General features: G+C 35.2%; 3 protein-coding genes across 3 annotated transcripts; all 3 read left to right on the forward strand.

The window, feature by feature from the left end:
• Window positions 1-2,395: 2,395 nt before the first annotated feature.
• On the forward strand, window positions 2,396-4,317 carry LOC136823920 (uncharacterized). The gene is made up of 8 exons (XM_067080076.1): window positions 2,396-2,776; window positions 2,920-2,973; window positions 3,095-3,154; window positions 3,344-3,406; window positions 3,575-3,616; window positions 3,876-3,926; window positions 4,063-4,107; window positions 4,241-4,317. Exons 1-8 carry the CDS (start codon window positions 2,407-2,409, stop codon window positions 4,315-4,317), a joined length of 762 nt encoding a protein of 253 aa, XP_066936177.1. The 5' UTR covers window positions 2,396-2,406.
• Window positions 4,318-7,011: 2,694 nt separating this feature from the next.
• Window positions 7,012-11,433, forward strand: LOC136823921 (sericin-2-like). The gene is made up of 8 exons (XM_067080077.1): window positions 7,012-7,044; window positions 7,421-7,967; window positions 8,272-8,448; window positions 9,255-9,614; window positions 10,497-10,537; window positions 10,721-10,779; window positions 10,990-11,048; window positions 11,354-11,433. The coding sequence occupies exons 3-8, from the start codon at window positions 8,424-8,426 to the stop codon at window positions 11,431-11,433; spliced, it is 624 nt and encodes a 207-aa protein (XP_066936178.1). The 5' UTR covers window positions 7,012-7,044; window positions 7,421-7,967; window positions 8,272-8,423.
• A 105-nt stretch (window positions 11,434-11,538) lies between these two features.
• Window positions 11,539-14,715, forward strand: LOC136823848 (uncharacterized). Its single transcript, XM_067080009.1, has 10 exons — window positions 11,539-11,564; window positions 11,714-11,874; window positions 12,011-12,100; window positions 12,339-12,404; window positions 12,673-12,767; window positions 12,910-13,012; window positions 13,481-13,586; window positions 13,700-13,761; window positions 13,980-14,075; window positions 14,294-14,715. Coding segments are annotated over exons 1-10 (1,110 nt in total). The 5' UTR covers window positions 11,539-11,563; the 3' UTR covers window positions 14,624-14,715.
• The last annotated feature ends 8,169 nt before the right edge of the window (window positions 14,716-22,884 follow it).

The following is a 22,884-nucleotide window of genomic DNA, read 5'->3' on the forward strand; positions in this document are numbered from 1 at the left end:
CCCATGTAGGGTCCGCTTTTCGAACCTCAGCGGAGCACCCCTGTCGGTCGGCAAGGGTAGTACCCCCCTCCCGGGCGTCATGCTAAATGATATCCTTTCAATGGAATTAGTCTAATTTCATTTGCTTGGTTTCCATGTTAATAACAAAAAAACAGCGTGGCAACTTGATTTTGGTTTTGATTTTTTCTAGTACTCTGAAGTCAGACTGCCCATTCTTCGTTAGACTAAGGTTATCCAAGAATGGCCAGGATTTGGAAGTCAAAGAAATTCTTAATGAACATAACCATGATCTCAATGAGGTAATCACTCAGTTATTTATCAATGATTTGTATAACCGGGCTTGTTAAACAATTTCAATTAGTTTTTGTTTATAAGTTGCAAATTTTAGAATTAGAATTTTTCCTTAATAGGTCAGCAATCTTTGCAAAAAATAGAATCCATGTATAAAACTTACTTGCCAGTACCCGGCATCGCACATTGGTTGCTGAATGCAATTAAAGTTCTTTGGATGCTAAATTTTGTCCCCCGAGAGTTATCTTTCCCCCTTCAAAGCATTTAATAATTATCTTAAACCTTTTTGTGTTATGTGGTGCAATACCAAAAAGAAGGTAACTTTATTAACAGAAATATTGTTGGTATTTGTAACAAAAACATTCAATACAATGTAATTGTTTTCGCAAGCTGAAAGAACTTTCATTATCTTTGTTAAAAAAAATTCAATCCATCAGAATCCATCCAAGCACCAGAGTAGGTTTCAGTGTATACCATGAAAGTGTTGCAAATCTGATGTCCAATTCTTCAACAATGATTTGATTTAATGTAACGCAACCACCACTTATTTTTTTTTCTCAAAGAATTTATTCAGGCATCTTCCCCAACAGAGGAGACTGTCAAATGATGAAAAAAAAAAGGCAACACACATGATGGATCTCCAGGTCAACAAAAAAATGCTGAAGAACCAAATTCAAGCGGAGACTGGTAAGGTGGTTCTTCTGAAAGATTTGAGTAACCTGGCGCAAAAGAGTCAGAACAAAGATACATTTGATGATGTCATAAATATGCTAAGAAACCAATATGGTATGTATTTCATTAGCTTTTCAATGAGCACAAAAATTTCCTGTATTGTATGTTTGAAATAAGCGTATATCTAGAATTTAAGAAGTAAGCTTTATTGCTGGCACTAAGTATTCCTTTAGTTGTTTCTGCATAAACCATATTGTCAGTATAAAGTGTCTCAAATTAGTGAGTATTTTAGTATATAAAAATCACAACTTTTTTTGCATGCCAAGATTCGCTTTCCAATATCATTCTTTGCACTTATGGAAATATGAGTCATCAGGATTTTCACATAAAGCAGAATATTGACCACTTTATTCAAGACACACCGTATATCAAAGTCAGATATTAAACTTGATTTGTTAAGGGAATGATGTGTAGCTTATTGTGACGATGACAACCTTCCTTCTTTTAGGTTGCACTGTGGAAATGAACGTGAGTGAAAATGGAGATTTTATCGGGCTCTTCTTTCAGGACGAGGTAATGAAGAAAGATTTTGCTTCATTTCCAGAAGTCATGTGCATTGACGCCACATATAAACTACTGGAAATTCGATTACCAGTGTATATTTTTTTAGTGGAGGATTCGATGGGTCTCAGTGAAGTAGTTGGGGTTTCTGTTTTGGTCAATGAGATGAAAGAGACAATCGTCTGGCTTATCGATACATTTAAAAAGTTGAACCCCAGTAAAGTCAGAGTTGTAATGGCAGATAAAGATTTTAATGAACGTGACACCATTTCAAAATTATGGTGTTGTCCAGTGCTAATTTGCCTTTTTCATTCTCTCAAAGCTTTTAAAAGGGGCATAGCTGACCTAAAAATATCCAAAACCGATTCAGACACAGCCAAAGAACTGTTTGAAAAGATGTGTTATTCTTTTTCCATGGATGTTTACAATGACACGTACAAAGATTTGAAAGCTTTGGGAAACACGCAAATTTGGAATTATTTCTACAAAAATTGGCACCCAGTTCGTCACGACTGGGTCAGATGTTTTAAAGCACTTAATGGTAACTTTCTAAACTCAACAAATAACAGATTAGAAAGCTTTAATTCAAAATTAAAATCTGTTATTAAAAAGTATAGTTCCTTTGAAGATTTTGTCAAAGGTTTTTTCATTGTCCTTTATACATTGAGAGGCGAGAGAGATGGTATAGTTGCCAAAGTCAGCAACAAAAAAAGGGTATTTACCAACACTACACCCTCTGAGACTGAAATTTTGATATCGTCCTACTTGACAAGCTATTCTGCAGACTTTGTTATCAAGGAATTCAAAGCTTCAGAGAATTACAAATTGAAAGAATCCAATGAGAATCTTGATCACGCCTGTACTTGCTATTTTAACAAATCAATGAGACTGCCATGTAAGCATATTTTTGCTTATAGGGCAGAAAATGATCTAAAACTTTTTGACCCTGATACTTGTGATCCTAGATGGTCTCAAGAGTATTATTACCAGCATCAGAGATTATATACTCATCAACAAGATAAAAACGAATCAACGATGAATCAACCAATCAGTGTTTCTGTATCCACGCCAAGAGACTTGAAAAAGATGAACCACAATGAAAAGTTCCGAGAGGCTAATGACGTTTGCACAAAGCTTGCTAATCTTGCATGTGAAGTTGGCAGTGATTCCTTTGAAAGAAGACTCCATCTGCTCAAAGACTTACAAAGAATTTGGGAAAATAATGACGAAACAAGCCTTCTTTTCTGGTCGGGTATGTATGTGCCTGTACAATTTTCTTTTCATTTTCTTAATCCTAGGATTGGCTCAAATTGTGTTTGTATAATATTTTCATGAATTACTTAATCATTTCGCAGACGGTTCCTACATTCACTCAACGATATTATGTCATTATAGAACCACAGCATGTAAACAATAGCAATGGAGAAAATGCTACTGACAAGACTACTGGTAGGTTAAAAAATGTTGCAATTTGTTTTTCTTGTGGTAGGCTTTTTTGAAGTTTTTTGTATTTAGATGTTCATTTTGAACATCATCATCAAATGAGTTTATGTCCCTGTGTTCATTATAGAATCACAACACTTAAAAGCCGTCAGGGAAAATCTAGAGAAAACTGTTGACCCACCATCTGGTAAGTTTGATGTTGTATATTTATCACCGTGTAGAATATCATTTTGTAGTTTTAATTTCAGCAAAATTTTGTATTTTGGAATTAGTCTTTTCTCGAGTTTGACAAACCCTATATTCATTAGAAACTGACCTGAACCATTCCGATGTATAAGATTTCTTGATTGAATTTTTATTATGATTTTTACAAAAGATCCAGATCCAGAATCGGAGATATGGTTTGGAAGTCAGGATTCTCTACTAGATTCTTTGAATGGTACATCTCCTTTTATTTTGACTTTTGGTTTTCGCCTATAATCTTTTATGATTCATGTGGTATTTTTATTTACTTTACACCTATTAAACTTTTGAGAAGGGATAATATAATCACAAATAAGTTAAACTTATAAGATTAAACTCTTTTTTTATAACTTAACATTTTTAGAAGAGATTCGATTGGATGCTACCAATGTTATAATCAGTACAAGTGAGATTTTATTACTACATCGATTTCAACCTTTACTTTAAGTTGTTTTTCTTTAACAGTAGAGTTGATATACATGTCCAAGCCATAGCTAACACTATCTTTTATGACAAAAGAGAAATGGATTTGGTGCCATAGTGTATTTTTAAATCAAATATTTCAAGTTCTCATACTAAAATGATTTCTTTGTTTGTAGTGAGCCTAACCAAAGGCCAGACTGTTATTGCTAAAAACATGTATTACAAATTATTTTTCCTGATAGGTTCTCAACTTCAAACGCCTTGCACAAAAGATGGATTGCAATTGCAGAATGGTAACGAAATCGATTTTGTGTTATATTGTATTTTTTAAGTCCTCAGAATGATTTCTTTGTTTAGAGTGAACGAAATCAAGGGGCGGACTGTTGTTTAAAAATACATGTATTGTATTTATGTTTTTTTTTCCAATAGGCTCTCAAGTTCAACCACCTTCTTCCGAAAATGGATTGCCAAATAGTAAGGAAATTGATTTTGTATTGTATTTTTAAATCAAATAATTCAAGTCCTCAGAATGATTTCTTTGCTCGGAACGAGCTGCACACTGTTGTTTAAAAAAACATGTTTTGTATTACTGTTTTTTTTCCAATAGGCTCTCAAGTTCAACCACCTTCTTCCGAAAATGGATTGCCAAATAGTAAGGAAATTGATTTTGTATTGTATTTTTAAATCAAATAATTCAAGTCCTCAGAATGATTTCTTTGCTCGGAACGAGCTGCACACTGTTGTTTAAAAAACATGTTTTGTATTACTGTTTTTTTTTCCAATAGGCTCTCAAGTTCAACCACCTTCTTCCGAAAATGGATTGCCAAATAGTAAGGAAATTGATTTTGTATTGTATTTTTAAATCAAATAATTCAAGTCCTCAGAATGATTTCTTTGCTCGGAACGAGCTGCACACTGTTGTTTAAAAAACATGTTTTGTATTACTGTTTTTTTTCCAATAGGCTCTCAAGTTCAACCACCTTCTTCCGAAAATGGATTGCCAAATAGTAAGGAAATTGATTTTGTATTGTATTTTTAAATCAAATAATTCAAGTCCTCAGAATGATTTCTTTGCTCGGAACGAGCTGCACACTGTTGTTTAAAAAACATGTTTTGTATTACTGTTTTTTTTCCAATAGGCTCTCAAGTTCAACCACCTTCTTCCGAAAATGGATTGCCAAATAGTAAGGAAATTGATTTTGTATTGTATTTTTAAATCAAATAATTCAAGTCCTCAGAATGATTTCTTTGCTCGGAACGAGCTGCACACTGTTGTTTAAAAAACATGTTTTGTATTACTGTTTTTTTTCCAATAGGCTCTCAAGTTCAACCACCTTCTTCCGAAAATGGATTGCCAAATAGTAAGGAAATTGATTTTGTATTGTATTTTTAAATCAAATAATTCAAGTCCTCAGAATGATTTCTTTGCTCGGAACGAGCTGCACACTGTTGTTTAAAAAACATGTTTTGTATTACTGTTTTTTTTCCAATAGGCTCTCAAGTTCAACCACCTTCTTCCGAAAATGGATTGCCAAATAGTAAGGAAATTGATTTTGTATTGTATTTTTAAATCAAATAATTCAAGTCCTCAGAATGATTTCTTTGCTCGGAACGAGCTGCACACTGTTGTTTAAAAAACATGTTTTGTATTACTGTTTTTTTTCCAATAGGCTCTCAAGTTCAACCACCTTCTTCCGAAAATGGATTGCCAAATAGTAAGGAAATTGATTTTGTATTGTATTTTTAAATCAAATAATTCAAGTCCTCAGAATGATTTCTTTGCTCGGAACGAGCTGCACACTGTTGTTTAAAAAACATGTTTTGTATTCTGTTTTTTTTCCAATAGGCTCTCAAGTTCAACCACCTTCTTCCGAAAATGGATTGCCGAATAGTAAGGAAATAGTTTTTGTATTGTATTTTTAAATCGAATAATTCAAGTCCTCAGAATGATTTCTTTGCTCGGAACGAGCTGCACACTGTTGTTTAAAAAGACATGTTTTGTATTTTTTTTTTTTTTTCCAATAGGCTCTCAAGTTCAACCACCTTCTTCCGAAAATGGATTGCCGAATAGTAAGGAAATAGTTTTTGTATTGTATTTTTAAATCGAATAATTCAAGTCCTCAGAATGATTTCTTTGCTCGGAACGAGCTGCACACTGTTGTTTAAAGAAATGTTTTGTTTATTTTGTTTTTTTTTCTCCAATAGGCTCTCAAGTTCAACCACCTTCTTCCGAAAATGGATTGCCGAATAGTAAGGAAATAGTTTTTGTATTGTATTTTTAAATCGAATAATTCAAGTCCTCAGAATGATTTCTTTGCTCGGAACGAGCTGCACACTGTTGTTTAAAAAACATGTTTTGTATTACTGTTTTTTTTCCAATAGGCTCTCAAGTTCAACCACCTTCTTCCGAAAATGGATTGCCGAATAGTAAGGAAATAGTTTTTGTATTATATTTTTAAATCGAATAATTCAAGTCCTCAGAATGATTTCTTTGCTCGGAACGAGCTGCACACTGTTGTTTAAAAAACATGTTTTGTATTACTGTTTTTTTTCCAATAGGCTCTCAAGTTCAACCACCTTCTTCCGAAAATGGATTGCCGAATGGTAAGGAAATGGATTTGCTGCAATAGATACATTTTTCAAATCAAATGTTTCAAGTCCTCCCAATATATTGATTTTTTGTTATGTATTTCAAGATTATTTGGGATTGAAGATGCCACCTCGAAGGAACCCTGCTGGTCGACCAAAGTTGCGCGCTGTAGGTTTACCTTACAACAAAAGAAAGCATGTTTCCGATAAGAAAGGTAAAACCAGCTATTTAATTTTAATACTTAACTTGCACCTAAAAAGTGTTCAATACAGACACTTCTTTTTGTAATAATACTTTAGGGCCAAGAATTTGATTAGTAATAGTATCCCAAATTCAAGGCTATAGAAGAATTTTGTAACTTGTAGTTTTTCTCCTCCTTGACGATTAAGATTAACAATCTCGACCATCTCAAAGTGATCGACAAATTTGAATCTTTAAACAATTTAACGAAATTTTATCAATAATTCTTAAATTTGTCTTCCTCTATATATAGTTCCTGCTGCAAAGAAAAGAAAGAAATCAGACAACCAAATCGTTTTTAATGAGAATTTGTCCACAAAGACTGTTTCACGGTAATATATTGAAATAATTACGAGGATCTGATTATTACGGTACAATCGATTGTTAATATTAGCCTATAGCAAACTCTTCTAAACCCTAAATGTTTTGTTTTAGGAAAAGGCTGCCACAAATTTTTCATTTTTTAAAAGAATTGACCTTCCCATTTAATTGTAGGAACAGAAATTTGTATTAAAATAACTTTAACAGTGAAAATTGTTTTAATTTCAGGGTGTCTAGTTCATCATTCAATTCAAACTTGGGTAAAAATTTAGTTTTCTATATGATACCTCTATGTAAATTGAAAAATTTAGATTTAAGAACATTTCCGGAAGAATAATCCCGCTAAAGTGTGTCTAGAAAAAAGCGGAACAGATTTAATTTAAAGAAAAATCCTCATGATTTATAGTAATATTTCGACCTAATTACTTGATTTCTTTTCTCAACAGCCTGACAAATCATCTGGGAAATGAACATATATTGATTGAACAAAGAATTTCCTTTTTTATTTTATTGTTATTATTCCAAACCCAGTGACATTAATGATTTTGAGAATCTTTTTTCATTTAAATTAGGTCTCGTTTTTTTTGGGACAAACTTTATACACATCGTTATTAATTTTATTGTCTTATTTTTTAGATATTTTCAATTTGAAACTACCAGTTTGGGGAGGTTCACTGAATCATTCTGGTCAAACTCTTATATTTTCGGACACTTGCTTGGTAGACAGCTGGATCACTCTTTTGAAAATTGCCTTTTTGAACTGGCCACATCTTCGTACCCACAAGTCCTTTCCCTCCAAAATGCAACAAGTAATGGAACTGGTAGATGCAGACCTTTACGATGAAGTCAAACTCAAGTTTGCAGTTTGGAATAGTATACCTCTTGATAAAGGAGCAGTTAATTTTTTTGGAAATGAGCGAGCAATGTTCTTAGATCATTTATTGCCGCACGATTTCACAATCGAATCGGTTTGTTCTAGTGAGATATGCCCTCAAAAGGATTTGACAGTACGTTGTTCGGGCTACCCAACAATCACTGATGCCTCTCACTCGCACTTCGCTTTACCTCACACTCAAATCATCAATTGGTTTTTTGAGGAAGAGTCTGTTCGTCAGTGTGGAAGAAAAATGTTGCACCCTACCAATGATGACAATACGTTTTGGCAAACTAATACCGAAACAGGGTAAGCTAATGAAATACAGTACACTTCTGTTTATTGAAAACTCGAAGCTCCAAGGGAGATGGGAATATTTACTTCAAATAACTAAAAATCTCTTTCCTGTTAGATTTTTCACTGGAAAACTATATACCTTATCGGCTCTTTTTACGCCGGTCAATATTGGCGTACTTTTTCGTCACTGACTTAATAAAGGCCGGTGTAAAAAGGGCCGATAAGGCAGCAGATTTAAATCTATCAAGTAATGATATTAGTATCGAAGAAATAATGTCTTGCAAGGATTTCTTAATTAGACATGGTTTTACTTTAGACAACGTTATCCCTTCTGCAATGGCAGCCGAACTCACTTTCCAAGGACCTACAACGAAATGCCTGCCCTTGTTGCAGTTTCATTAGATGATGATATCAATGAAACTGGCATTAATATGATACCAGTTGGGAGTATCCCAGACAATTTTCAACATGAAAGTAATGGTAACAATTTCAAGTAAGTTTTAAATGTTTGACATTTTAACAAATATTAGATTTTGCAAGCACGGAAATTTGTGGAATTGATTTTTAAAATTGTATAGATTTAACTTTTAAAAATATCACGTGGACAAAGTGAAATCAAATGTCCATATATAGTATTTAATTTGCGGGCGACAAGTTTGAAAATGTAAATTTGTGAATGAGTGAAACGGTTTCCCAAAAAGGCAACAACTCACAAAAGAGAAAATTCAATTCCGAAGCTGTGGGAAATCTGATCATATTATTCAATACTTTTTAATCTAGTTTTGCTCTGATCGGAATGACCTACGTTAAACTTGCAAAGAAAGAAGACAACAAAAAGCAACACGTAGACGACTTCAGAAGAAACCGAGGTCTTCACTACGTGTGCAAAATCAAGCACAAAGATTCATGGTATCTGTATGACGGGTTAAAACCGCACGTGGAACCCACCCATAAAGAAGCTTCATACGCAAACTTTCAAATGACCTACCTCCTTTATGGTATTTTTAAAATTAGAGGCTGATCTGAATTAGCAATTCTTTATTTGATTTTAACCAAATCTGCTTTTAGGGCGGTAAAATCTATCTTGGTAAACTTTCGTGGTTTGTAGGCTTATCGGTGTATTTGTACCGTTTTTGGGTTCTAGCTTAAAGGAGACACCTTTTTTGAGTAAACCGTGAGCGTGGTCACTCAAAAGAGAATCTCAACCCAGCTTCATAGAAAGATTCAAACATAAGCACTTTGGTATTCGGTATTCTTTAGCCTTTGATATATACAATTTCTCTATTTATTTGCTTTTAGTGATACATTCGTCAACAGGATCTACCAGTGCACATTCATCAACAGGATCTACCAGTGCACATTCATCAACAGGATCTACCAGTGTACATTCATCAACAGGATCTACCAGTGCACATTCATCAACAGGATCTACCAGTGCACATTCATCAACAGGATCTACCAGTGCACATTCATCAACAGGATCTACCAGTGTACATTCATCAGCAGGATCTACCAGTGCACATTCATCAACAGGATCTACCAGTGCACATTCATCAACAGGATCTACCAGTGTACATTCATCAACAGGATCTACCAGTGCACATTCATCAACAGGATCTACCAGTGCACATTCATCAACAGGATCAACCAGTGTAACGAGTAAATACATACCCTCTGATAACTTTGCTACTTGCATCATATGAGATTTTTCGGTCCTGAACCTGTGGCCTTGAATCCCGTGATCCCTGTTGCCCTGCTTTTTGACCCCGCCCTAATAAAAAATGGAAAACAAATTCTTTTTACTTAGGACGTTGCATTTTAATCCGGAAAATATTTGAAGGTGCGGGCTGATGACATTTTAATGCTGCTTTAAGTTGCTTTTACTTTATTTTCTGAGAGGGTTGGTAGGTTTATAATTGAAATGATGAGCTTTTCACGACAGATTTCTCATGTTTTTTGAAAATTCAGTGTAATCAAATTTGTTTAACGTCCAATTCATTTATTTCATTCTAAAAGTTCTAAAAGCTATATTTTGGGCGCACTTGTGATGGGTTACCAAGTGCTTTTCATAACGTTACTTTTGACCTAACATACTTGACTATTACAGCTTCCACTGACAATGACTGGACCATGACGTTGACTTTGACGTTGACTTTGACAATGATTTTTTCAGACGACAACTTCATTTTCAGAGTTTGATAAAAACTCGTGTATGTTCATTTTAATCTTTCGTTGTTGTTTTTTTATACATCTAAGTCTTAGAATTTGAGTTTTCTGGTAACTTGCTAAACGAAACTTTGAGACTTTGGTGAGTAGTGAGATGAATTCAGGAAAATCAAATCACACAATTAATGGAGCTATTCTAAAACAACATAACATAAATTTTGCAAGACTGACGAAACTGACTATTAATAAATTTACTCTCCATTTGATACAAATTTAAAAAAACCTTAACCTTTTTTTTCTGATGAACGTCTAAGATCTCAAATAAAAGTTGATCTGAACCTCCTTTGTATTGATAAACTCCTTTCTTTTATTCAGCCCAACCCCCTGATTTGCTGATTTCAGCGGACAATGTGCGGGTAAGTAGTTTATACATAATTTCCTTTTTTAATTTTTCTCGATGTTGTCCAATGTTGTTACTTTTTATCGTTTCCTATGTTTAATGATTGATTCCCTCCCTATATAGTATATAGTGTAATAGAAGGTAAGATTAACTATTCAATATTAGAGAATAACTGTATAACCTATTTTCAAATCCACAGTCTGAAAGTTCAAGCAACCTAAAACACTTAGCAGGCAACGCGAAGAACCCAATACTTGTGTAAGATTTTTTTTTGTGTATTGATTTTTCCTTTTAGATGCTATCACATCCGATTATTGAATTCAATATCTTGTGCAGCTCGCGCAAATTTTGAATAACATCGGTTAGATTTTGAAAAAAGACTGCTTCCAAAAACTAATAAATTGCAAATTTATCTGGTGATACTTCGGTTTATTGTGATAAATCAAATTTTTTTCGTTTTCTTCTAAGCGAAGACGCAGTATCAACAGCAAATATTCGAAATATCAACGTACAACAAATGATCAAAGGTAATTTCTTATTTTTATTATAAAGGGTATAAGAGTACCTTCTTCTAACATTGTCGTGATATATTTGTCCTACCTTCTTCTTTTTATTATAAAGGGTATAAGGGTACCTTACCTAGGAGTAATAACTGCAATGTTTTTCTCTATAATCTATAATGATATTTCACTTTCATCATATTTCAATTATGCAACAGTCTCTTTTCTAGAAATGAATGAAACAAAAATGTATGAAAAATAACAAGGAATAAAAGAAAGTAAAGTTACAAGTAAAATCTAAACCTTAAATTGAAAATAAATATTTATTCTAGATTTTGGAGTTTGCACTGATGTACCTAGATGTTTTGGTAGGTCCTTTTCGTCTAAAAAAGTTGATTTTGTTCTATACTAAATCCCTATTCCAATAAGGTAAATGCGTGTGATCACGATTTTGGGTACTGCTAATGCAGATCTGTATTGCAATATTCTCTTGTTTTTTAGATTCCCCTGATTTTTGTTTCACCAACTCAACGCCAAATGAAAGTAAGATGATTTTGTTTTGAAGTATTTTTGAACTATATCTGTTGTAGAATTTTTTTGGGGGGGAGTTGGTAAGGGTGATTATTGGTGGAATTTTTTCAAATAAACTCAATTTGGAAACTCTTCTTGCTAAACTATTGTATCGTTTTTAGTGCTTAAAAAGATTTGGAATACTGACGAAGCCGTTGGGATCATCATCTGTTGTATTGACAGGTTTTACATAACAGATGGGGACTTGAAAACGTTAAAATCTGGAAAGCAATTGAATGACCAAGTTATTGATGCATATATTTGCCAATTGACAAAGAACTTGGTATTATTTAAATACTGATAATTGTTTCTCCTCTTGACCTTTTCGATTGTCTTCGTTGTTCATTAGCTCATTGTAGATTTATAAATGGACAGTTGTGATTTGTTTATGCTTTAACTTGCTTTTATTTTTGTTTCAGCCAGTTGAAGACGGAATTCAACACATTCAGTCCCACAAACTTACAAAACTTTTCAATAAAGGCACGATCACATTCGGTGTGAAAGAAAAGGTTTCTATATTTCAAGCTATTTCAAAATACTGAAAGCAACAAAATTATCATTATTGTTCACTTTTTGGCAAATATGCCACACTGATACCATTAATTTTTGTTTTCTGAAAACCAACTACCCATTATTACCATTTTGCCATTAATTAATATTTTAGTCTGATCGATTTTATCACCCTTGTACCTTTTATGTTTTCTCTACGTGCGTAATAATGGTTTATTGTCTTCAACCTTTGTACAGAAAAGCTTACAAAGTTCCAAGATGATAGTGGGTGCATTTAATATCAATAGTCATTGGATGTTTTTGGTATGTTCTATTTTCTCAATTTTAATTTCTCCTTTACAGCCTGCCAAATTGTACTACCGAGAGGAACGAATTTGTTATTTTTAAATTGCTTCGTTTTTAAACTTGTAGTCTCTACTGAGTTCGGTCCAGTAAGAACCAAAACAAAAAAAGTCACAAGCGAAAAATGACTCTGCGAATTTCTTTGTAAGTTATAATATCCAGAAAAAAACAATTCATGATAAACGAAAATCAAAATCCGCTCTTTGAACTTTTTATACGATTTACATAGGTGATTTACCCGGCTTTAAAAGAAGTCAAACTGTACAATTCGTTGGGTTTGGGACATTCCGCTGGTGTTGAAACGGATATTCTACAAAAATGGAGGTAACCTTTTTTTTACTGAGTAAATATCTTTCTCTTTAGATGCTCAAAATACGCACTATAACTCGTGAAGTAATCAATTTGTAATCATATTTTCAATATTTTTTATTCTGTACTGGCTTTAACCTTTTCATTGAAATTTTAGGGTTGCTTGCAAAATACTTGACTTGGACGGGAGCTGGAAGATTTCTTCTCAAATCAGTGCTATGCAAGAAGACACAGTATCTTGTGGTGCATTCTGCCTTAGCGTATGTTATAAACTTTTTAAAGTTTTTTTTGTATATGGAAGACCATTGTGAATAATAAATTAGGCGAAAAGTTGAATTTACAGTTTTGAAGAAATAGTATTGCAATATTTCTACCTATCGGTAGTATCCCTTTGAGTGTTATATATATTCACACGCTTTTGATAAGAATATACTTTATAAGAATATTCATGATGAAATTGGCTAAAAAGTTGAGAATGTCCGAAGAAAAAATTAAGAATATTTATGATGAAATGTAACCACATTCTTATAAAAAAGTGCATTCAGCGTGTCCGAAAAAAAGTGGAACAGAATTTGTGTAAAGAAAAATTCTAATGATTTTTAACCCTACAGTAATAAACTTTCCTTTTTTTTTACTTATCGAAAAAGAACTTAATTACCCGGTAAAACGATTTTGAGAATTTTCTTCCATTAGACCATGAGCATTTTTATTTACACCATTATTTTTAGTTTGCAGAAAGTGTTGTCCTTGGGGAGCCTGTGAAGAAAGCGTTGTCGAAGAGAGATGTGGCAGACTTTAGATTAAAAATCGGACATGCTATCATCGAGAAATCAGGTAAGAATAAGTGTCAAACTTCTTCATACATTTTACGGATATACTTTTTGATTTATCTAAAATGATAGTACTTTTTTATTTATAAAAAATACTGTATTACTTTATCTTTTTAGGAGGTGGGTTATGGTGTCACAAGACATGTAGGATATGCAGAGCAGACAAGCAAGAAAACTTGGTATCCAGAATTTCATTTTTCTATACTTTCCAAATTTCTAAACCTATAACTAACAAATCAAATCTTGGCCTGTAAGAGGTGAAACCCTACTGATAAAAATATTTTTCAGAGGTAAAGAAATTCTGTTTTTCGTCATTTTTATAGATCCCATCCTGAACAAAATATTTATGTACTGCACACAAATCAACGTAAAATTCGTAAGCTTTTCCCCCACTTAGGTTCGATGCTTGAAGTGCATTCCTGAAAGGTATTATCATAAGAAGTGTCTTATCAAGACAAGAGAAAGACTTGCTAAAGCCAGAGAAAGACTCGTTGTAAGTGTGCTTGATCTCCTAATTTCTAGTACCTTATAGTCTGGAATAAGCGGGATGGGTGGAAAATGTTTCAAAATGTTATAGTAGAGAGGTTTTGGGGGATTATGGCAGAGGGGAGTTGGATGGGTTTCTAAAGATGTATGAGTACTAAAATAACTTCAGTGTGCTTGGTTTCAAAATACATTTATATCAAATTACCATTATATTCCTTCTTTCAGACCGCACAGGAGATGCAATCATTAAAGGAAGGGGAAGTTTTGTTGCGGAAACGCATAGACTTGAAGGTGAAGGTGTGTCATGGGTGCAACGGATCCATTGCTAGTGGACCACTTCGTCCACCGCACGATATTTGCATCGCACGTAAAGAGAAGAGGAAGAAGTCTGGTGCAAGCTTAACCAACTCTAATTCCTTCGTTCTGACAAATGTTCATTATCACCCTAGACGCTCCTGTATAAATGTCAATCCATCTTTCTTGAAAATATCGAAGGCTATAAAACTTGACCAGACCTATACAACTTTTTTGAAGGAAAATGGTATCTTTGGCTAGTAGTAGGGGGAAATTTTTTTTTTTAATTCGCTCGATTATTTTGGTCAAAGAACTTGTTATACATTTTTTGAAAGCTAACGGGTAGGGGAATCAAAATAGCTTAGATTCCAATTTTTTTTCGGACACTTTGGTATGATTTTCGGACAAATACGACGGTCTCAGGCAAAAATCATAGGGTCAAAAATTAATGAAAATTTTAGCTTGAGAAAACGGAGACCTGTTGTATATTTTTGAAAATCTCTCAAAAAATTAATATTAGAGGTATATTGCGAGTATAGGTGATTTTAGTACCTAGCTCGAGAGATCGAGCTTCAAAAAGCGCAAAAACTGGACAAGACAACTGTTTCTGCCTGAAAGACACTGTTTTTAAGGGTTTCTTTTCTGACCAATACAATCGAGCGACTTTACAAAATACCCTCTACTATAGTGTTGTTATTAAGGGCTCTGACCATAGTGAATTTTTAATATTTGCCACTTACAAAATATAAAGTTCTACTTGATGTAGCCCACAAAACTGTGGCATGTTATACATATTGAAAATTATCTGAAAATTTAAGAATCGCAATGAAAAAATTTGACGAATAGGAGGGCGTTGCTCTTGTGGTCGTGAAGAATTTTATTTTTAAGATTAGACGATCTAAGGAACGCTTTTTCGATTTTTTTTTAGAATAGTTTTATTGCGTACTTTCTGGAGATTTAATTCTCATTTAAGATTTTCTATATGTGTGCTTTTAAAGAGATTTGTATATTTTTGAAAGTGTATATATATTATAGCTCGGGACAGTATATTTTCTATGTGTGCCTTTTAAAGTGATTTACAGATTTTACTTGATTTTATTATATACTATGTTTTATATTTTAGCCTGGAACAATTTTATATTAACGGTGTATTTTTCTATGTAAGGTTTTGAACTTTCAGTGTTTTAAAATTTTTTTTAAATGTAGATAGGCCGTGCTTCATATATATCAAAGCATCTTACTTTATTTACTGTGTATTTTTTTCAAAGCTCAAATATAACCAGAATTGGATTGCACGTCAAATTTTATGAATTTCAACCATCTGATAGAAATTTTGAAATCTGGTGTCTTATAAACAAGGAGTGGCTTATTTCTAGGGGTTGGAAATTATACTCCTATAAACTAAACTAATAAGCATTAACTAACTCAGATTTATCGATTATAAGGACACTATAAGGACACTCTTTTCGGCCGTTAGAATTTTTAGTTTAAAAACAATTTATCTAGGTTATTCATGATTCACCCGGCTTCTTTGGGATTTTTTTGTGTCTCTTACGTCATAGTTATCAAAAGTTGCGGCAAGTCGAGTCTGATTCCTTTAGAATGGGCTGTTATAACCTGTTGGTACTCCACTCAAACTCGCTCAAAAGTCACTGCAGATTGATGCTGACGTCATATTTGACCTACCAGTAATCTAGCACAATTAGTAAAAGTCACGGCAGTTATCACCTTGCCGGCACTCTAGTCAAATTTACTCGAAAGTCACGACAGATTCAATGTGGCTTGTTATAACCTGCCGGCACTCTAGCCAAATTCACTCAAAAGTCACGGCAGATTCGATGTGGCTTGTTATAGCCTGCCGGCACTCTAATCAAATTCACTCAAAAGTCACGGCAGATTCAATGTGGCTTGTTAGAACCCTGCCGGCACTCTAATCAAATTCACTCAAAAGTCACGGCAGATTCAATGTGGCTTGTTAGGACCTGCCGGCACTCTAGCCAAATTCACTCAAAAGTCACGGCAGATTCAATGTGGCTTGTTATAACCCTGCCGGCACTCTAATCAAATTCACTCAAAAGTCACGGCAGATTCAATGTGGCTTGTTAGAACCTGCCGGCACTCTAGCCAAATTCACTCAAAAGTCACGGCAGATTCAATGTGGCTTGTTAGAACCTGCCGGCACTCTAGTCAAATTCACTCAAAAGTCACGGCAGATTCAATGTGGCTTGTTAGGACCTGCCGGCACTCTAGCCAAATTCACTCAAAAGTCACGGCAGATTCAATGTGGCTTGTTAGGACCTGCCGGCACTCTAGCCAAATTCACTCAAAAGTCACGGCAGATTCAATGTGGCTTGTTATAACCTGCCGGCACTCTAATCAAATTCACTCAAAAGTCACGGCAGATTCAATGTGGCTTGTTAGAACCTGCCGGCACTCTAGTCAAATTCACTTAAAGTCACGGCAGATTCAGTGTGGCTTGTTATAACCTGCCGGCACTCTAGTCAAATTCACTCAAAAGTCACGGCAGATTCAATGTGGCTTGTTAGAACCTGCCGGCACTCTAGCCAAATTCACTCAAAAGTCACGGCAGATTCAATGTGGCTTGTTAGAACCTGCCGGCACTCTAGTCAAATTCACTCAAAAGTCACGGCAGATTCAATGTGGCTTGTTATAACCCTACCGGCACTTTAGTCAAATTCACGTTAGAAGTCACGGCAGATTGATACTGACGTCACACTAGACCTGCCGGTACGCTAGCCACAATTAGTAAAAGTCACGGCAGATCGAATATGGCTTGTTATAATCCTGCCGGTACGCTAGCCACAATTAGTAAAAGTCACGGCAGATCGAATGTGGCTTGTTATAACCTGCCTGCACTCTAGTCAAATTCACTCAAAAGTCACGGCAGATCGATGCTGACGTCACATTTGACCTGCCGGCAATCTGGCCAAAATAATGAAAGTCACGGCAGATTCAATGTGGCTTGTTATAACCTGCCTGCACTTTAGTCAAATTCATTTAAAGTCACGGCAGATCGATGCTGACGTCACATTTGGCCTGCCGGTATTCTAGTTATAATGTAAATTCTCAGCTAAAGTTACGGCAGATCATGATTGAAGTCAGGTTTTACTCTAGGGTTTTTCTTCAACCTGCCGGTACTTTAGCTTGGTCTTAGTGGTTTCGTTAGTGAACCGGCAGGTTAAAAATAATCTGCCGGTACTGTAGACACAGCGATTTTGTTTTTCTAAAACTTTATCAGAAAAATTGCCTGATAATCTTTAAACTTTTGCGCCGCTGGTCTTACTTTATTCTCCATAAAAGGTGAATGGCTAAAAGAGGCCCCAAATTTTGAATGTTGGCAGGAATAAGGGTTCTTTTTAATGTTGGCGCCGCAGGGAAAGAATTTTGGTGTAAGGAAGGTCAAACAGCTTAAAAGAACTTCTAAAAAGTCGAAATTTATTCATCATAAGGCCACAAAAACCACAGCAAGCATCAACCACAGCATGCGATTCAATGTTGATAGTAGTTTTCAAAACATTCAAGAGAAAGGATGCAAGACTGTAAAATAAAAGGAAGTGCCGCAGGCCAAAAAAATTGACATTGCATTTATAGAAGGCGCTATAAACTTGTCGAAGGGCGCCAAGTCGCTCAATTAAACATCGACAAAATGTTGGCGCCCCCTTGAAAAGCTCTTTTGGCGCCCCTCTCAAATTTTTCTGGGTGGTGCGCTAAACACCCTGCACCCCCTGCCAGGTCGCCATTGAAAAAGAGGGGCGCGAAATTTGTATTGGAGAGCAGGATTTTATGATTCTCCACTATTTCTCCTTTTCGAAATGAAACAAACAATAAAAAACGATAGTTGTTTCTACTTTTTGTTTGGTATTTGCTTGCATCAACACTCGCAGTAAAAAAAATGTTTAACAAAATCAGTAGTAAAATTACAAGTTGGATAAACTCAAATAAAATACAACTGAATTTTTGTGACGAAGCGTGTAGCGTAAAACTCCCAGTGGCTGTTTATTCTGGAGGAAACATTATCTCCGAACCAATGGCGTCCGTCACCCCGACCTTCGGAGGTTAAAGGTCTTCCCCCCTTCATGTACAAAGTTTTTACTAACGAAATTATTCCATCTGCAAGTGTTTGACCGTCAAATGTAAGAGATAATAAATTTAAATTATAATTGTTATAAAGGATTTTTACGAGGTATGAGCTTCATAGCTTCAAAATGTTATCAATCTATTTGTAATTTTCGTTTAAGGAATACCAAATTCATCAACTTGATAAAACACATCCCCTATTCCATGTTTGATAAGTTGTCGATGGAGAATGTTGATAAGATCGTCAATCTCCAATGACCGGCGTTTGTTTTGGTAATCGATCGTCTTTTAGTATATATTCTATTGTATTCCTTGGTGGTTGATCGTCTGAGCCATTGATTGATCATATGTTTGAAGTCCAGGAAGAAGCGCTCGTTCGATTGTTCCAATGTCATAAAAGTAAAGAAAGGTTGACCGGAGTATACAGGGGCTTATGATTAAATATAGTACGAGAAAATCTGGAAATTTCGGAGAAGTTTGCTAAAGTATGTTAAAATGATTTTGAGTGAATGCAATAGCGAGGATGATTTAGAATTTTGAATTGTATTTAAAGACATATGAATCATAATTATCACTTAATGATGCGCATGCATAATTAATTTTCCGTGCGAAATTGTCGAGAACCTGCTTTTCCAGCTTTTTTCAATCGCTGGAAACATCGTCACAGTAATGATCTATTAATAACGTAAAGAGATAGTTAGTCACAAATTTTGCGCACCCTTGTCTACGCTGTCATTGTTTTATTCAAAAGTAAGAGTTTTCTGCCTGTTTTATTCATAAAACGAATAGTCAAAATCAATTAACATATCACAAAACTAATTGTAAAACAGAGTAAAAACCATTTAGTTTAAAGCCCCAAAGGGGCTATAGATGAGTCTTCAGTCTTTCTCAAGTTCTCAAGCAAGGAAAAGTGCAGCCTTTAGATTTGTGCCGCATTTAGAATGACGAATTAAATGTTGCACTTTCTTTGTTTTCACACGGCATATTCTTTCGAAATCTTGCGATATATTTTACTTTCAATCGACCGTTTGTGTAAAAACCACGCGGTCACTTGTATATCCAGGAGTCTCGTGCCTAGCCCATCGGGCTTGGAAGTCAATGGGAAAAAAAGCATTACTCTAAACACATTTTATCAGCCTTTGTGTAAATCCTATTAAAAAGATAGTTGATTTGGTTGATATCTGGTTCAAAAACCTTTACATGACGTTGAATCCATTAAATCAATACCATGTCAAGTAACAGAAATAATGTAGGAATCAATATTGTGTTGTTTTAAACAACATACGATGTTATTTTGATCAAAATGAGTAAAGTTATTAAAAATGTTACACTTTAAACTTATCACGGTGCTTTTCTTTAGGTACCGGAGACTGGGCACTAGCAACCAAGGGCATCTCTACCCGTGACACTCTCCCCCATTTCAAAATGTTTTTTTTCTATTCAACCAGAAATAATACCTTTTTAAGCCACGTAATAATAGCTATTAGCGTGTATCATTATCTCAATTATAGTTCATTTCAACAGTCTATATATAAGCCTTATTACGTTATCTCAATCAGGCTTTATCATCATAAAAAGTTTTTCATACGCAAGTCACACCAGACGACAGCTAATAATTAACATATCATTGACGATTCACTTTATCTCAATATTAGAGAAGACACTGTTTTTCATACCAAAACGTTTAAGATTGTTGGAGTAGCTTTCGATAATCTCTTGATGTTTGAATCGCATAGGGATGAGCTGGAGTTTTTATAAGATACTTCACTAATTGGTCATTTGAAGTAATAGACATGACACGTTCTTTAGAAAAAGTAATGAAATTAACTTAACGACCAACCAAATCACATAAGAGCTTGTAAAAACTCCAGCTTGTCCCATCACATACAGGACATCTTTGCAAGAAAATAACAGTCTCAGCCAGAATGAGAACATATCTCAGTTTAGACCAGCCATAACTTTCATTAAGGTGCCACCGCAGCAAAACGAACACATAGAGTTGAATTTGCGTTCAAAAGGAATGATCTTAGCCCTACAGTAATTTTTGTTAAGAGTGACCTCTCATCTGAGACAAAATTTGGGAAGTCTGCAATCTATGGTGGACTGAAAAACACTTCGAAAAATGCTTCACTAATACACGTATTCAAGTAATGTTACATTTGTCACAAATGATGACATGTGGCTTTCCCTATCTACTTCGTGCTATACAAAGCGTAACAAGCGACGACTTACACATTTCATACTACACTTCCATGACTATTTGAAACATAACCTCACTTTATTATGAATGCGTGTCATACTATCATACTAAACTTACACATCACCCTCTACCATGATGACATAATACAAAGTGAGTATTGCAATATACCCCTCAGGTAATGGTAATTGCAGTAATTTCGGTAATCACGGTAATCACGCCCTTACGCCACAATATATCGCCCTTTATAACGCCACACAATAATAAGACAATGTATACAATATACCCCTCAGGTAATGGTAATTGCAGTAATTTCGGTAATCACGGTAATCACGCCCTTACGCCACAATATATCGCCCTTTATAGCGCCACACCAATGTATACAATATACCCCTCAGGTAATGGTAATTGCAGTAATTTCGGTAATCACGGTAATCACGCCCTTACGCCACAATATATCGCCCTTTATAGCGCCACACCATAATAAGACAATGTATACAATAAACCCCTCAGGTAATGGTAATTGCAGTAATTTCGGTAATCACGGTAATCACGCCCTTACGCCACAATATATCGCCCTTTATAGCGCCACACAATCATAAGACAATGTATACAATATACCCCTCAGATAATGGTAATTGCAGTAATTTCGGTAATCACGGTAATCACGCCCTTACGCCACAATATATCGCCCTTTATAACGCCACACCATAATAAGACAATGTATACAATATACCCCCCAGGTAATGGTAATTGCAGTAATTTCGGTAATCACGGTAATCACGCCCTTACACCACAATATATCGCCCTTTATAACGCCACACCATAATAAGACAATGTATACAATGTACCCCTCAGGTAATGGTAATTGCAGTAATTTCGGTAATCACGGTAATCACACCCTTACGCCACAATATATCGCCCTTTATAGCGCCACACCATCATAAGACAATGTATACAATATACCCCTCAGGTAATGGTAATTGCAGTAATTTCGGTAATCACGCTAATCACGCCCTTACGCCACAATATAACGCCCTTTATAACGCCACACCATAATAAGACAATGTATACAATATACCCCCCAGGTAATGGTAATTGCAGTAATTTCGGTAATCACGGTAATCACGCCCTTACACCACAATATATCGCCCTTTATAACGCCACACCATAATAAGACAATGTATACAATGTACCCCTCAGGTAATGGTAATTGCAGTAATTTCGGTAATCACGGTAATCACACCCTTACGCCACAACATTTCGCCCTTTATAGCGCCACACCAATGTATACAATATACCCCTCAGGTAATGGTAATTGCAGTAATTTCGGTAATCACGGTAATCACGCCCTTACGCCACAATATATCGCCCTTAATAGCGCCACACCATAATAAGACAATGTGGCGTAAGGGCGTGATTACCGTGATTACCGAAATTACTGCAATTACCATTACCTGAGGGGTATATTGTATACATTGTCTTATTATTGTGTGGCGTTATAAAGGGCGATATATTGTGGCGTAAGGGCGTGATTACCGTGATTACCGAAATTACTGCAATTACCATTACCTGAGGGGTATATTGTATACATTGTCTTATTATTGTGTGGCGTTATAAAGGGCGATATATTGTGGCGTAGGGGCGTGATTACCGTGATTACCGAAATTACTGCAATTACCATTACCTGAGGGGTATATTGTATACATTGGTGTGGCGCTATAAAGGGCGAAATGTTGTGGCGTAAGGGTGTGATTACCGTGATTACCGAAATTACTGCAATTACCATTACCTGAGGGGTACATTGTATACATTGTCTTATTATGGTGTGGCGTTATAAAGGGCGATATATTGTGGTGTAAGGGCGTGATTACCGTGATTACCGAAATTACTGCAATTACCATTACCTGGGGGGGGGGTATATTGTATACATTGTCTTATTATGGTGTGGCGTTATAAAGGGCGATATATTGTGGCGTAAGGGCGTGATTACCGTGATTACCGAAATTACTGCAATTACCATTACCTGAGGGGTTTATTGTATACATTGTCTTATTATGGTGTGGCGCTATAAAGGGCGATATATTGTGGCGTAAGGGCGTGATTACCGTGATTACCGAAATTACTGCAATTACCATTACCTGAGGGGTATATTGCAATACTCACTTTGTATTATGTCATCATGGTAGAGGGTGATGTGTAAGTTTGGTATGATAGTATGACACGC

This window comes from Clytia hemisphaerica, unplaced genomic scaffold (assembly GCF_902728285.1).
Source record: "Clytia hemisphaerica strain Z4C2 unplaced genomic scaffold, Clytia hemisphaerica genome assembly, whole genome shotgun sequence".
NCBI classification, from domain to species: Eukaryota; Metazoa; Cnidaria; class Hydrozoa; order Leptothecata; family Clytiidae; genus Clytia; species Clytia hemisphaerica.

Bases quoted from the DNA above. Each gene is read 5' to 3' on its own strand.
- LOC136823920 (XM_067080076.1), top strand. From the start codon at position 2,407: ATGAGACTGCCATGTAAGCATATTTTTGCTTATAGGGCAGAAAATGAT. The intron at 3,155-3,343 runs GTAAGTTTGATG...TTTTTACAAAAG, and splicing joins AACTGTTGACCCACCATCTG to ATCCAGATCCAGAATCGGAG. The intron at 3,617-3,875 runs GTGAGATTTTAT...TTTTCCTGATAG, and splicing joins CAATGTTATAATCAGTACAA to GTTCTCAACTTCAAACGCCT.
- LOC136823921 (XM_067080077.1), top strand. From the start codon at position 8,424: ATGAAAGTAATGGTAACAATTTCAA. The intron at 8,449-9,254 runs GTAAGTTTTAAA...ATTTGCTTTTAG, and splicing joins AGTAATGGTAACAATTTCAA to TGATACATTCGTCAACAGGA. The intron at 11,049-11,353 runs GTAATTTCTTAT...TATTTATTCTAG, and splicing joins CGTACAACAAATGATCAAAG to ATTTTGGAGTTTGCACTGAT.
- LOC136823848 (XM_067080009.1), top strand. The intron at 13,587-13,699 runs GTAAGAATAAGT...TTATCTTTTTAG, and splicing joins TGCTATCATCGAGAAATCAG to GAGGTGGGTTATGGTGTCAC. The intron at 13,762-13,979 runs GTATCCAGAATT...TCCCCCACTTAG, and splicing joins CAGACAAGCAAGAAAACTTG to GTTCGATGCTTGAAGTGCAT.